At 42.7% G+C, this 15,284-nt stretch overlaps 1 protein-coding gene across 2 annotated transcripts in view; it reads left to right on the forward strand.

Annotated features, from left to right (window-relative positions):
- The window catches only part of UGGT1 (UDP-glucose glycoprotein glucosyltransferase 1), a 34,483-nt gene extending 24,259 nt beyond the window's left edge, over window positions 1-10,224 (forward strand). For both annotated transcript variants that reach the window (XM_026041578.1, XM_026041577.1), the window contains 12 exons: window positions 1,548-1,706; window positions 2,661-2,746; window positions 3,081-3,165; window positions 3,612-3,700; window positions 4,123-4,227; window positions 4,733-4,817; window positions 5,899-6,081; window positions 7,191-7,351; window positions 7,825-7,939; window positions 8,286-8,402; window positions 8,744-8,903; window positions 9,301-10,224. In XM_026041578.1, coding sequence (XP_025897363.1) covers window positions 1,548-1,706; window positions 2,661-2,746; window positions 3,081-3,165; window positions 3,612-3,700; window positions 4,123-4,227; window positions 4,733-4,817; window positions 5,899-6,081; window positions 7,191-7,351; window positions 7,825-7,939; window positions 8,286-8,402; window positions 8,744-8,903; window positions 9,301-9,326 — 1,371 coding nt within the window. In that variant the 3' untranslated portion in view covers window positions 9,327-10,224. The remainder of the gene's footprint in view (window positions 1-1,547; window positions 1,707-2,660; window positions 2,747-3,080; window positions 3,166-3,611; window positions 3,701-4,122; window positions 4,228-4,732; window positions 4,818-5,898; window positions 6,082-7,190; window positions 7,352-7,824; window positions 7,940-8,285; window positions 8,403-8,743; window positions 8,904-9,300) is intronic.
- The last annotated feature ends 5,060 nt before the right edge of the window (window positions 10,225-15,284 follow it).

A 15,284-nucleotide genomic window follows, 5' to 3' on the forward strand; every position in this document is an offset into this window, starting at 1 on the left:
TGAAGATGCTGAACTTGCAGGCATCAAGGAGATCCTGCAGAGCTGCTCTTTCGCCTGTGCATGAACACTTCATTCCTAGCTCAGGACATTGTGAAGAAATGCTTCATGGGTCATTCCCCCTTTTTTTAAATTTATTAATCAAAATTTACCTCTGATCAGAACTTCTCACAGGTAGTGCTGCTATTAAATATAGAGGTTTTCTTTACTACTGATTTAGAGATTTCAGAGGTAAGACCTGACAGTCCTGTCCCAGCGAGTGAATTGCACTTTCTTTCCCTTGCCTGGAGACACCACTGAGCTGGTTTTAGTTCATTTTCACGCTCTTGAGGATCACAAAAAGAGAACTGGTGCAACAGAAATGCCCTCACTTGTGCTGGTTTTAAGAGCAGATTGATTCTAGAACAGGTCTTAAACTAGACTATTATAATACTGCCCAGAGAAGTGCCGCCACAGAGGCATGAGGATAGAATAAGGAAAAATGGAAAACCCCAAGGAGCTGGAATCTAGTACAGGAAAAAAAAAACAGAAAAAAAAAAGCTATTAAAAATAAAGGAGAAATGTCTTTAAGTGAGAATCATCAATTCTTATATAACCTTGAATGCGATGGATAGTCCAGTGCTAGTTATCAGCTTCTTACTATTAGCAGTTAACTTTGACTTAGTCTTTGCTGAGTTAGAGGGCTGGCAAATGGTAAGTTACAAACACATACTAACATGTTAGGAAGTGCACTGAAAGCAAATGAATATGTATGAAAAGTTAGGAAATGTTAGGAAATCTGTAAGTGATGCAAAGAAGAARGAGAGAGGGGGGCATTAAATACTTCTGGGATGCTCCAAGTGCCATCCTGAGGCTCAAAATGAATGAGCTTTATGTTTGCTGGTGCACAGTTTCTTACTCCTATTATGTATTTTGTTGAAACTAGCAAGTACACTGTTATTCTGACCTGCAATGAGAAAGCTGCTTTGAGAGCCCTGATGATGGTTTTGCTCATAGAGCTTCCTGAATTTAGCCTAATGGGGAGTTAGTCYTGAAGTGATCTATGAAATATGGCAAATATTTTTTCTTAACACTTCTATGTAACCAAATGAACTAGCATGATGTACTAGGAGAAATGGGGAGCATTAAAATTAGCAAATTGCTAGTTTCAGGTGATAAACATAAGCAGTTTTCAAACRTTTTCAAACAAATTCAAAGAGATTTAAAGATCTGAACGATGCTGTACTTCTTGTGAGATGCCAACTTATTTTATTAAATTTCCCAGTATGGGTAATAAACATTGTAAAATAAGAATAACAGTCCTTCCCTTCTCTTATACCAGGGTCTTACCAGTTTAGATTCAAACCTCTGGCCAGGGATACTCTCTTAACAGTAATTGCGTGAAGCGCTTTTCTCAGTAGAGCTCTGCTCTCTGAGGTTGTCCTGAGATTTGCTTAATAAAATTAATCTAGTAAAACAACACAATTACTATTGAAATGCTATTTTGCAAAGTAATTGAGTCATTAAAAGATTGAGTTACCTCCACATTCAGCAATATCTTCTGCTTACAGGTGGATAGTGTTGTAGCTGCAGAATATGAATTAGAGTACCTGCTTCTGGAAGGGCACTGCTATGATATCACTACTGGGCAGCCACCTCGGGGACTCCAGTTTACACTGGGAACTTCAACCAGTCCTGTCATTGTCGATACCATTGTTATGGCCAACTTGGTAAGCGTTTTATAGGCAACAAATAATTCTTGCTCTCCAGGAAGCATCATCACTTGTATAAATGGCTGAATCTCTCTAAATATGTGAGGTATCCATGTGAGATATTATACTTCATAGTTGCTTGAGAATTTCCAAGAGCCACATAATTGCTGATGTCTGAAGCCCTGCTGTGTATTGTGTGTGAGTTAGCTGGTTCAGGAATGCCCTCCTTCCCTGCAGCTTGTGGAGAAGGGTCTGCTGGAATGTCTTGAAACGCTGCCCGTTATTCTTCTTGAGCAGCCTCTTTCCGGGAAGGGCCAGACAGGGCTGCTTTATTCCAGACTGGATGGTACTTAGGGTGTTCACTCTGTCTGGTACTGCAAGCCTCAGGTGGATAATTGTCTTCGCTTGCACACACTCCTTCTGGAGACCAATGGAGCAAATGAAAAGACTCAGCAGGAATTATCAGCATCCTGGAAAACATAGGAAGTGCAAATGAATAGAAATTATGCCATTTAGTCAGGAAAAGGTGACAGAAATCTGACTCCATGACTGGTCCCTGCAGAAGGGAACAGTCTGTTTACAGGGTCCATGCTGAACCATGGGACAGGTGAACTTCATGGACTTAAATTATGGGAAGAGATATTACATTAGAGTATTTTCTTTATATTACATAGTGCTAGAAAAAAATGGACTACATTTTCTATCATGCTTTTGAAATCTTTAATATATTTAACAAGTTAGGAAAAAATATCCCCCATCCTTTGTAATCTCCACAGCATCCTTTGTAAAAATGAGGATTTTAAGTGGAACTTCTTGGCTGTATGTTGTAAGCCCTTAAGGTTACGCTAACCAGCTGGCTTAAGAATAACTGTTATTCAGAACTAAAGCACTGAGTCAAAATACACTTGGCTTGGCTTTTTTCTGCATATCCATTTATTGGAAACCTGACAGATTATTCCTTTTCTTTTACAGGGCTACTTCCAGTTAAAAGCCAATCCTGGTGCATGGACTCTGAGACTCAGAAAAGGCAGGTCTGAGGATATCTACAGAATCTACAGGTAGGACAATACATAGAAGACTTTGACTTTGTTCTTGTAAAACTCCTGAACTAGGTGGGTGCAGCATTGAAATAGATAAACCTAACAGTTTACTTGCTTAGTGACAATCACCTGATTAGCAAATTACATTTCTTCTTGTGCTGAGATAAATAATAGTGAATAAATTCATTCCTTTATGGAAGCAAATAGACATGTTCAAGTATGTGTGTGTGTGTGTGTGTGTGTATGTTACGTTCCTGTTGTCCCCTGTCAGAAGATATGCTTTTCAATGTTAAGGTTTAATAGCACGTAGGAAAGCATTTGAAGAAGAAATAACGTTTAATTGTATTTTCAGCCATGATGGGACAGACTCCCCTCCTGAAGCTAGTGAAGTTATTGTTGTTCTCAACAACTTCAAGAGCAAAATTATTAAGGTCAAGGTGAGTTTATAAACTAAAATTGCTTTTAAAGAAGACTGATAAGCAGTAGGAAGAATCTTTCATTAAGATCAAATGATCTCTCCCTACAAGTGTCCTGATGTGCTTCCAGTTCTGTTTGCCTAGTGGAGCTGTGTTGTCTGTTTATCTGCTATGGAGTCTCAGTGGCCAGCACTGCCTCTTTGAAACACTGCACTGGATACGTGTGTAACCCTTTTAGCCGTCTAGAATAACAGCTTTGGTGCCTGAAAACAGCTTTGGAATCTGTTCTGATAATGCTAGTCGAGTAATGGCCTCCTGAACTGTTTGTCCGTGCAGCTCAGGTTACAGTTGAGGTAACTGGACATAATTTAAACTGGTACAAATAGATTCAATACAAAAACCAACACTCTGTAACTCTTTGCCCGATTTGCAGTTCCACTGGCTGAAATAGCTTTGTGCCTTTACAGGTTCAGAAGAAACTGGACATGATGAATGAGGATTTACTAAGTGATGGCACCAATGAGAATGAGTCTGGATTTTGGGAATCTCTTAAGTGGTAAAACTACTTTGACAATAACCTGCCCTCTTGAAACTAGAAAACCCTTTTATCTTTTGATGATACCCAAGTCTATGCTATTCCACACCCGCGGAAGCAGCGGGTTTGACTGTGCAAAGCTCCCTGTCCCCTGTAGAASCCTCGGTTTGCAGAGAGCCCAGGTGCTGCTTGGCACTGGCGGCCTCCCTGCCCTGCTGTGACTCGGGAGCAGCAAGGAGTGTGGCTGGCGCTGTGTGAGCTGCACAAGGCCTCAGGGCTGAGCTTCGGGTCCCGTGTGCCTTTGGAAGCCGCTCCCATGGCGCGTGTTGGGAGCAGACACCCCAAGGCCCTCAGCTGCGCCCCGTGAGCCCCACGGAGCGGCRGGTCCCGACTGCCCCGGCCCCGCTCTCTTGTCCTGCCTATGAACACGTTTGTCTTTTCAGGGGATTCACCGGAGGACAAAAGACTGAAGATGTGAAACAGGATAAAGAGGACGTGCTGAATATATTCTCCGTGGCTTCGGGACACCTGTATGAAAGATTCCTCCGGTTAGTTCAGAATTCAGAACTGGGGAAGCAGGAGGTGTCTCAAATGGAGAAAAGCTATTCTCTAGCTTTTTGCATCTACCGCAGTACAGCAACTGCTGTCTGTGTAATGTTCGTTTGTTTAAAGCATGCTGTGTTTAGTAGGTGGTACACCCCTGTACGAGATTCTCTTTCATTACAAAATARGCTAATACGGTTAAGTTTTTACAAGTTCAGGTTCCTTTCCAAAACACATGTGAATTATTCTCTAACTTGCTCATGGGTTCATTTTMTTTTTACTAACTTTGTGGTTAGACAGTTAGAGTTAAGAAATCTACAGTAGATTGAAGTTGCATGTTTTTTCTCCATGCATGAAGATCACTAAGCTGATACATATCAGTTAAGTCTAATACTGTAAGCCAGCAATTAGTAATCTGTTATGCAGCTCACTTTCTCTAGTGTGTGGTTGGTGTTTTGCTGTTTCTCAAGTGCTTTTTTTTTTTTTTTTTTTTTTTTTTTCTTTTGATAGCATAATGATGTTGTCTGTGCTGAAACACACTAAGACTCCTCTAAAGTTCTGGTTTCTGAAGAATTACTTATCACCGACATTCAAGGTTTGTTACTAATTAGAAAGTATTATATCACAAGGAAAGTAAATAAAAAAGTTGAACTTGTACATCACACTGTTATATACGTGCATCTCCTGGTCTCCATACCTTCTGCTTTGAGCAAGCATTATGTTGTTAAAGGTGACAGTTCTGCTTGGGAAGCTTTTATAAGTAACRGCCGGGGTGACAGTGGACTCGCACTGAGGGCAGATGTTTGAGAGAGCAGCCCTTAGTAAGAGAATCATTTGTGAAAGAATCTGAGATTTTTTCCCTTGTGCCTCACATGCTAAAGGTGAGTATTCTAACATGAAATTCAGGACTACAATTCTCAGACTGACTACAGTACCTAGCAGTAGTACATGGTAAGAGAATGACACAGGCCCTAAACAAACATACCTCGAATTACTTAACCGTTATCTGTCTTAACCTATGAAATGAGCAGCAAACAGTGGGATTCAAACCAGAACCCAGAGGTAAGTGAAGTCAGAACTGGATAATTCAGGAATTTTCAGCTTTTAACATCTGAGGAAGTAGCAGTGCTTGGAGTCCTATGTGTTCAGCGAGAACAAGGCCAAGCACCTGGTGGAGCCCCTATTACTCCCAACRTGGACTGTGCTGCAACTCTTACAGAAGAGGACTCCAATTAGATTAAGTCAGCAGACTAAACTGTTCTAGTAAAGAATTTCTCCCAATTACTATCTCTCATTTTATTATTCTTATACTGGTACTGCTTTGTACATCCCTGAATAATTCTCCCATGTCTAAGTTTTGTATGATTTGAGTAATGCATTCTTTTAAACTGATCTGTGAATCACTGTAAAATGGTTTGTATGAAAAAGGATGCCAGAATATTTAGATGTCTTACAGCAGTTGGTTTTACAATTTATAACTTGCTGTACATTTTTGGATTATGTTTTACTTTGTTTGAAGTAACAACAGTACTGTAGGTATTGTTTGTGGTATTTCATTTTATAGTCTTCTGTGCCTTACTGTAGGACTGAAGTTTCTCTCTTGTAATGCACTTTTTCTTCCTGCAGAGGAACAAAGAACTGAGATAAGCTACTTTTTTCCTCCCCTCACCCTGCAGGAGTTCATCCCTTACATGGCAGAGAAGTACAATTTCCAGTATGAGCTTGTCCAGTACAAATGGCCCCGCTGGCTTCATCAGCAGACAGAAAAACAGCGGATCATCTGGGGATACAAGATCCTCTTTCTGGATGTGCTCTTCCCACTGGCTGTTGATAAAATCCTGTTTGTGGATGCTGATCAGGTAACATGGAAGACAGAATTTATCATTTAAGAATTTCATGCTCTTGAATGCAATCTCTRTATTATTACAGAGAGGGCAAGTCTGAGCACTTCCCAGGCCTGACTGAAGGGTGACTCTCTAGTCATTCTGTCACTGTAACATCCTTCAGTGAGTGCTGTTTTTTTTTTTAACCTGCGTGCTCACAAAGGGTGGTTTTGTTGGCCCATCTCTTTTCTTTCAAGTCCTTTATTCAGTCACTGTTGTGATTCCAGCTGAGCAGGATCTTGTTTTACCCATGCACTGCCCCAGTGCTAGGTCTGTCTTTTCTCCTCTCCCTGCTTTGTAACTTGCCCGGATCCAAATGGCTGTCAGAGGAATGAGAAGACAAATTCCCAATATCCAAAGCTGTGCCTTGTGGCAAAGCAGACAATGTCTCTATGGCTTAATACACTGMCTCAGCAGTCTGAATAAACAGTATGGGTATAAACTGCCAAAAATATTTATTCTATAACATATATGAAAGTGAGAAATACGGATTATCAGCATGTAAGTATATAATGCCTTAGGTATTCTGGCATATGTACAGTATGATCCCCTAGTAGTTAAAACCATTACAACTTGTGCTTAAGTATCACCTATGATAAATTTTTTAGCTATGCTTTTCTTTCTGTAGACAGTCTGTGTACTGCATTTACAGAAGAAAAACCTATTAATGCAGTTTGTTTCTATTGGAGTTTTATTTTTAAAGYAGTAGTACTGCAGTAGCGTCTGTGTGTCAGAAAGACCTTAAAAAGCCTTCATGCCTGAAGAGTTTGCAAACTTTCAAGAGGATGGGAGGCAAAGGATTGTAGCAGACTCTATCTATTGTGAGAATTCTTGCTGCTTGTGAAGCAACAACTTGCCACTTCAGCTGTCAAACCAACCTCTATCAGATTCTCTTGAGCTCCACTTTAGTAGCTCTGTCTTGGGGGGGAATAAACCAGAAACTTTTGTGCTACATATGCATAATTCAAAAGGCTGCAGAGTAATAGATACTCCTGTTCCTCCTTCAGCTGTTCACTTGGTCTGAATTGTAGATCTTAACCAGTGTTTTATGCTTCTACAAATCAAAATAAATCCTTTCCCTACAGATTGTGCGCACAGATCTAAAGGAATTAAGAGATTTCAATCTGGACGGTGCTCCTTATGGATACACTCCATTCTGTGACAGTCGAAGAGAAATGGATGGCTACAGATTCTGGAAATCAGGATACTGGGCAAGTCACTTAGCTGGAAGAAAGTATCACATCAGGTACTGGTGKTTTTTGTTTGATTTTGATTTTTTTTTTACAAAATGGAACAGAAGAGCCTTTGGTTCCACTTTGACTGTCACAAAAATAACTGGAGTGCACAGCGCTGCAGCAGCCCATGCTCCGTGTTCYGTTGCCTGTGTCCATGTGAACCCACCAGGGACACTGACACTGCTTTCATTAGCTACAACTCTCGTGGCTATGAATGAGGTGGTAACWAACCAGACATCTTCATTTGTTAATAACAAATAGCAGCATGGTTTGCACGACAGCAAAGCCAAGACAGATTTGTGGCATCAACTTCTGTGTATATATGTGCCATAATATGTGCTTTTTAGAACTGCTTTCCTGCCTTGTGTTAGATGATTTGAACTATTTCCACGATTGTTTTAACATATTAAATGTAAGGGTTTATTGGGGCTGCAGTGTTGCCCCTCAGTGAAACATCATTGCTAATGGTATTGTCTCCATGTAGCGCGCTGTATGTCGTGGACCTGAAGAAGTTCAGAAAGATAGCAGCTGGAGACCGACTCCGAGGACAGTATCAGGGTCTTAGTCAGGACCCTAACAGCCTGTCTAACCTTGATCAGGTGTGGCTTTTTTAATCCTTTCTTTACTGGGGTAATAAAGCAGCTTGGGCCCTCTCCCTTCCTGGCCAGGCTTTTATCACAGCCAGATGCCAGTGACAGTCCTGTCACTCCCTGCCTTGCAGTGAGGCTGCTGTGGACACCCCCAAATGTGCCTGGTGACTGGAAACAGYACATGCATGGCCTCAGATCAGCAGCTGATTTGCCCAGTACACTGGAACACGAGTGTGACTGGACATGACTGGTCACACRGGTCTTTTTTTAGCCTCAAACATTCAGTACTGTGGGGAGTGACAGAAATTCACCCCAATCTATAAAAACTGCTACTGAATCTTGTTCTTTGATACAGGATTTGCCTAACAACATGATCCACCAGGTGCCCATAAAGTCACTCCCGCAGGAATGGCTTTGGTGTGAAACATGGTGTGATGATTCCTCAAAGAAGAGAGCAAAAACCATTGACCTGGTAAGTGCAACATGACTCACTCATTCTAATGTTGCACATGGTTATAATGACCCACCTTCAAGGCTCTTTCCTACCTTAGGAACCTACCTACTACCTTTCCTGCCTCATATTATACTGTTACTTAAATGTTCTCACTTCCTCATATTTTTTCCTTTTCCCTTAAGTTATTAGGAACAGTGCCATTATGCGTTTAGCACTGGGCAGGAGCTAAAACACAGGCATGTTTCCATGTTTCCCCCAAACAGCTCAGTTCCACCAGGGGGAAGCCTCCCTCCATTCAGTAAAGAAACTCCTTTTTAAATATTCTTGCAGCATCTTAACAGTTCATGTTTTGTTTGCAGTGTAATAACCCAATGACCAAAGAGCCCAAGCTGCAGGCAGCGATGCGGATAGTTCCCGAATGGCAGGACTACGATCAAGAAATCAAACAGCTCCAGAGTCGCTTCCAGGAAGAGAAAGAGACAGGCACCCCAGCTGAGAGGACAGAACAGCACACACAAGGTAATCTGTCTAGCCTGTCCTACTTTGGTGATAATCTTCTCAGTTGTATGCAGTAAAACCTTGTGCTTGCTCACTGTAAGCTTGCAGGATGCACAGGGTTGTGTGGAGAATCTGTTAAATATTCTGCATATTTTAAGGGCAGAGCTGAAGTGGACGCTGAAACTCAGAACAGAGCGAGTAGCGCACAGACCTTTCAGCTCTGTTGTTCTCACAGCTTTGAACTTGGCCTTTTTTCTTAATTCTGATGTGTGTTTAAAAGCGCAGTTACAAACTGTCCCTCAGTCACTGGTGACCTTTGAAAGAACACATTGTGTGGGTTTACATCTTAAGTTTCAAACCGTTCTGCCACTGAGGCAGCTGGAAATGGAGCTCACTATTTTTTTCTCCTTTTCTACAGATTCAGCGGCACATTCAGAATTATGATCCATGGAGGGGRAAAAAAAAAAGTCAAAACAGACTGTTTCATAGACAATTTTTATATTGAAAGCTGTTTTTTTTTTTTCTGGTATGTCTGCAAAACTGCTGAATAATTGAATGGGATGATGTATGCATTTTTATTACTTGCCTTTGGGTTAATTTCTGCCTATGAAATAAGATCTGGATTGCTGGAATTAGCATTACTGGTTTTTGCACCTGTGGCGGTGATGAAAGAGCCCATGATGGAATTTAGCATTTCAGAAAAAAATTCAAAATCCACTGGAAAAGCTGCAGCCTGTTCCTTCAGCTGTCGCTACCTCCACCCCGATCAGGATTCCCTTGGCCTCCAGTCGGACTCGAGAGCGCCTGGAAAACGCAGACCTGGAACACGAGCAGCTGGCCAGAATGTACGTCCTTACCTCAACTGATGGAGACAAAAATTTCCAGCTAACATCAAGGCTCCGATTCTTGCCTTAAATTGGGATATTGCTTCATCTGCAAGTTTTCAAGTGGTCAAAATGCTTCTCGGATTCGTTTGGTACGCCTTTTTCCCCCTTTTTGTAACATATCCGGTGTTACTTAGATCCTCCAATACCAGTCTTCATTCATTTGTTAACTAGGGAAGGTTGGGCTTAATGTAAAATCACTATTCAAAACTACTCAATCTGGTCGCATGCCCAACCGAACACACARGCCTAAGCTTACAAAAAGAGCAGAATTTTGGCAATTCAGTTTATCCTACCCCACCTGGCTTGAAACAAGAGTGGCCTCCTTCCTGCTCAGAGTTTAAATCAATTTGCAAAATTGGTCGGGTCTAACTCTTGCTGTGGTTCACTGATTCATGAATGTGTTTTGGTTAGAAAAATCTGTGGAAGCTTGGAAGCTTTTCCTTATGTAAATTCCATTAACTTGATTTTTCCTCGGCGATGTTGTCACATCAATAAAAGTCTTTGGAGTTCTTAGGTCCTAAACTCTAGTTTACACTCAGTCCTTTGCTCTTCCTTTCTGTTTGCACACAGTTCAGTCCTGTGGGGCTTTGGGGGTCTCTGCCCTGCTTTACTTGCGTTYGTTTTTACTTAGCACCCAGACAAGAAAACGTTTTGCTCGGAGGATGCATTGCCTTGGCCTACTTCAGTAATTCTCATTGGTATGTTAATTTTTGAAGAAGATGCTGAAATAGCCGAATTCTATMAACACAGTGATTTAAAATGGGRAAAAAAAAAAAAAAGAAAAAACTGACAAGTCCCTTTTCCCTTCCCCTTACTCTGTGATTACTGCCTCTTTTAACAAGGTAAAAACTGAAGAGTTTAAAGGGTAGTGCCCCTTCTTTAGAAATCCACCCTAGCAGCTGATTGAGTTCAGCCCCTCATGTTTTTATTACAGGTAAGTGTCCGGTGCAGTTACAGTTTCCCAGTAAAGGTAATCCTGAGTTGAGATGTTCTGGACATACTAAATACACACATCAGGGGTGAGAGGTGACGTGGCTGCGGTGTTCACGCCGCTCCCAGGGCATGGCCAGGGCGAGCAGCTCTGCAGCCAGCCCAAAACAGCAGCCAGACCCCTCAGCTGGATGTGTGGGAGCCCAGGGCAGGAAGCAGGCAGGGTCCCGTAAACACCAGCTCCCTTAAATGCCATTCCTGAGCCTGCCCCGGTGCCAGGGACCCCCATTGGAAGCGCTGCACACAGGGAGGGGGTGCCCGAAGTGGGAGGCTCTGGAAAGGGGGAGGAAAGGGCAGGTCAGCATCAGCTCCTTCTCCAGAGAACAAAAACAGGCCAACGTGACGGGCTGGGCTTCAAGCCACGAGGTTAACAAATAAGCATGATCACACTGATGGTTTCTACTTTGTCTGCAGCTAYTTAAATAGTCTCCCTGATACTCCGTAAGTAACAAGTAGCTGATGCTTCCTGTCAAAACAGTGCCAGGGAAGGCCAGGCAGACTYACACTGGAAGAAGCTTTTCCAGCGTAAGAACCAATGCCGTAGCTGCCCAATCCAGCTGTCATTGCATACTGTGTTAATTAGCCTGTTTTTAAGCAGATGTGCACACATGTGAGGCCACTTTCCCTCCGTCCAGCACTGCCCCACGATGACCACGGCGGGACCAGCAGCCTCATCCAGCACCTAAACCTGCAGCACAGGAAAAGAGCAAGTTTTCTGTACAGCCAAGCGCTCTCCTACCTAAAGCAGCATTTGGCTTCAGCATTTTTCCCAAATACTATCAGAAACCTCAAAATTTAAAAATAAAGTAGCCTGTGAAATTCAACACAATATTTACAATGCCTTGTTTGGAATTGTTTGGAGGGGTTTTTTTTTTTAATGTGTGACTTTTTTTTTTATTATGCCCTTCTTGCTTCATTTTRTGTTTTGCATGCACTTCACCCACCCCACACTGTTACTTTTTAGCAAGYTATTTTTTTTCTGCTATCTCTTGCCGTCTCTGGCTAACAGAGACCCTGCTCTTGCTCAGGTCTATAATCTGAGCCATAACTGATACGGAAACAAACCAGAAGCACATGCATAAGGAGACCTTGTGCCTAATGCTCCAAGAGGCCTGGGCCTGTTCTCCAGTACATTCTAAAATGCATGTGGTTCTAATCATTCGGAATTTAAAATACCAGTGTTTTCTGGGAGCCACTCTTTATTTGTGCAGAAGAAAAACAATCCCATGGCAGCCAAAGAGGAGGCTGTGGCCTTATTTTGGGTCTGTGGGCACCTTGGTCTCTGCATGTAGGAGTTCTCCAGTCCCTCCAAATTCACAAACACCAATTGACGGTAGATTACATGATTTATTGTTGTTGAAAACTGCTCACTCAGACTCACRCTCGCGAACAGCTTGAGGTAGCTTCATAGCCACATAGTCCTTTTATGAACACAACCAAGGGAAAGCGCGCTGAGCGTAGCGAGCAGTGATCCGATTAGGAAACTGCTGGACCTGTAGATGGAGCGCTTGCACTGCTAAAAAGGAAAAGGAAAAAAGAAAAATGGGGGAAAAAAAAAAAAAAAATCCCACAACCATGCCTGTGTCTGCTGACCCCTTCCCTGCAGTTCCCGGGAATGGGGCGCGCGTTCCCGTGCCCCGCGGCCGTGCTGCAGACATGCGGCAAATGCCGCCTCTGGGACGACTGATGCCTTTGATGGACTCACTGCTATGGAACTCCAAGGGCTTTCCAGGGAAACCCCAATACAGCTACCTTGAACAGCCTGACTGCTTCCAAGGGAATGGTGCAGCCAAACCTCAGTTTTATTTATTAATACTGAAAATCCCCTGGAACCTTTTCCTTTTCACTACCAACTCTCCAGGGCAAATTCGGAGCAAATTCATTCATTTAAACAAAGATTTTCCTGCCCTTTAGTACTACAATAGGATCTCTCTTACAAAAAGAGGTTGGTTCTAGGAAATACAAGCTGGCAATGCAAGATTCTTTACGTTAGACTGAACTAGGGGTTTATTTGGTCTAAATAAATAAGAGTCCACTTAATAAGTCCACTCTTGCATTTTTCTCATGTGTTATTTCTGTCTATCACAAGCTCTTTGGTGAGAGTGGGCAGAAGAGCCTGTTGAAAGTGACTCCAGTAGAGGTGAAAAATCTTTTTCCTGCCTCCCACCATGGCATAAAGACCTGGGACGTAAGGGCAGAACCCATGCCTCCTGCTCCAGGAGGGTCACACTTCCAAAAGCGGTTATCCTCCCGCATCCCACTTGGAAAAAAACTACTGCGTGGGTAAAATTAGCAACTTAGCCACATCTGACAGAAACCTTTAAGCCAAATATGAACAATTTGCTTTCTTGTAAGGGGTTTGCCAGCATCAGAAACGCAGTGTGCTGTGCATGCCTATTTTTATTGTACACTTTAAAGTGAATCTTCCCTCTGTGCTTCCAAGGACCCTTCTGCTTATTTCCTTGGATGAACTCACTGGGGAACAAAATGCACAAATAAAGAGAATTAAGAAAGAGCAAAACATTCAAGCTTAAAATRCGAGCTGTCTCTTCCTGATCTTCCAAGCTCTCTCCTTGCCTGCTTTSCCTTTGCCAGAGAGCCGATGCATGAGAAGCCTCCTGCCAGCTCTCATCCATGGAATAGAGGCCCCAATCACTCTGCCTTGCTGATCAAAACAAGCACGGCTTTCTAAAAGCAGAAAAATGACTTGAAAACAGCTTCAGCCTCCTCAAGCATAAGCTGAATATTGGGAGCATTTGGAACTTGTTTTTAGAGCCCTTATCAGCAAAGWTAATGCATGTGTCAAAGAAGAAAATATTAGAAGGCTTCTTACATTGAGCCTTTGAAATGGTGAAGTGAAGGGCTGGACCTTGTAACCTCTTAAAAGCCATTCAGCTCCTTCCTTCATTCATTCATTCAACGCTGCAAAGCCTCGTGTCCATGTGGTAGAAGTCTGGTCAGGAGCTGCTTGGCACATTGACAAACACTGGCCACTACTGAGGTGATCCTAAAAATACGTCTCCTGCTCACAAGCAGCCCAAAACCTGAAGATATGCAGTGAMTGCCTAGAACAGGTCCTTAAACCAGCAACAACACATTAAAAATGTTACAAAATTATATATATCTTTATATATATAAGTATATATATAACTATATTTTATATATACTTATATATTATATACATAATAATAATGTAATAGATAAAGTATTTCTGTTGGATGCACAGATGTCCAGGCTCTCTCTCTTTTGCAGTCTCTATCACATTCAAGGGCTGACACACACACACACACACACACACACACACACACCTCACCTTACCCACTCGTGCAAAGAACGAAGGAGCCCAACCTGCCCGACCTCCCCTCTCCATCCAGCCCTATCCTGGGCTGGAAACTGGGGCCTGATCCCCAGACAGCAGCCACGGTGGCGGAGAGGTTGCCCTCTTATGATTTAGGAGGAGCAGTCGGATAAAGCGGGGACAGRAGGGGGACGTGCACGTGCCTCCCTGCACCCCTCTCGGAAGCCTCAAGCTGCAGAGGGTGCAGAATTTACCTGGGCAGCAGCAAGGGTAAACGCAGTGTTGCAGAGACAGAAGAGTTCCTGCCCGCGCGCGTGTCTGCGCAGCACTGCTGATGGATTCAGCTCACTGAACTGATCCGACGGCGCCCGCGAAGCCACAGGAATCTGCGGAGGGGCGTCCACCCCCCTGCTCACGTAGCGGTTATGAGCACCCATTTCTCTTCTAAAAGGGGACAGGAGATTATGCAGAAATCAAACTCTAAAAAACACAAGTCACTGTACCCTAAGGCAGCCACAGAAAACCAAATCCTGAAAATAAATGCTTTTCTTAAAATGCTTTCACCATCTTCTAGCACAATAAAGAAACACATACGAGCTGGGCATTTATGCTAATCCCAGCATAACCACTACATTCCAACTTGGTCCAAACTCCCTTTTGTTTGGATCAATAGCTCCCCAAAATGGGCTGGACAAGAAGCAGTCATAGGCCCAAAATTCAACAAGGCTCTACAATTCAAGTTYTTTTCAAGACATTATTTGCCCCATGCAGTAGAACATACTCTGACATGCACACAGGGTAGGATGGTTTCACAAACTTTCTTATAATTCACCTCTCATGAGTTCAGAGATATAAGACTTGGTCCAAAACAAGCAAACTGTGTGGTTTCAGCTTATATGTCACAGGAGAACCACAAGTAATGAAGTAAAGTCTTACTGAAATCAGTGGCCATGCCACTCTGATAACGCAAATCCAGAGCAGAACCAGAAAGTAAAGAATTAATTCATCATCTGATTAGAAAGTAATGTACAACTTTCCCTAACCACGTAGCAGGATACAGAGTGGCCAAATAAAAGCAGTAACAAATACAAAGGAAATGAAAAGGGGATAAATAAACCTCTCACTCTTGTTTAAATGAAAAACCAATGACTCAAATCCCCCAGAGATCATCTATTCCAACCTCCCCTGCACGTGCAGGGTCACCTAGAGAACATGGCACAGGATCAC

Source organism: Nothoprocta perdicaria, unplaced genomic scaffold (genome assembly GCF_003342845.1).
Source record: "Nothoprocta perdicaria isolate Ctin4 unplaced genomic scaffold, notPer1 scaffold_289, whole genome shotgun sequence".
Lineage (NCBI taxonomy): Eukaryota > Metazoa > Chordata > Aves > Tinamiformes > Tinamidae > Nothoprocta > Nothoprocta perdicaria.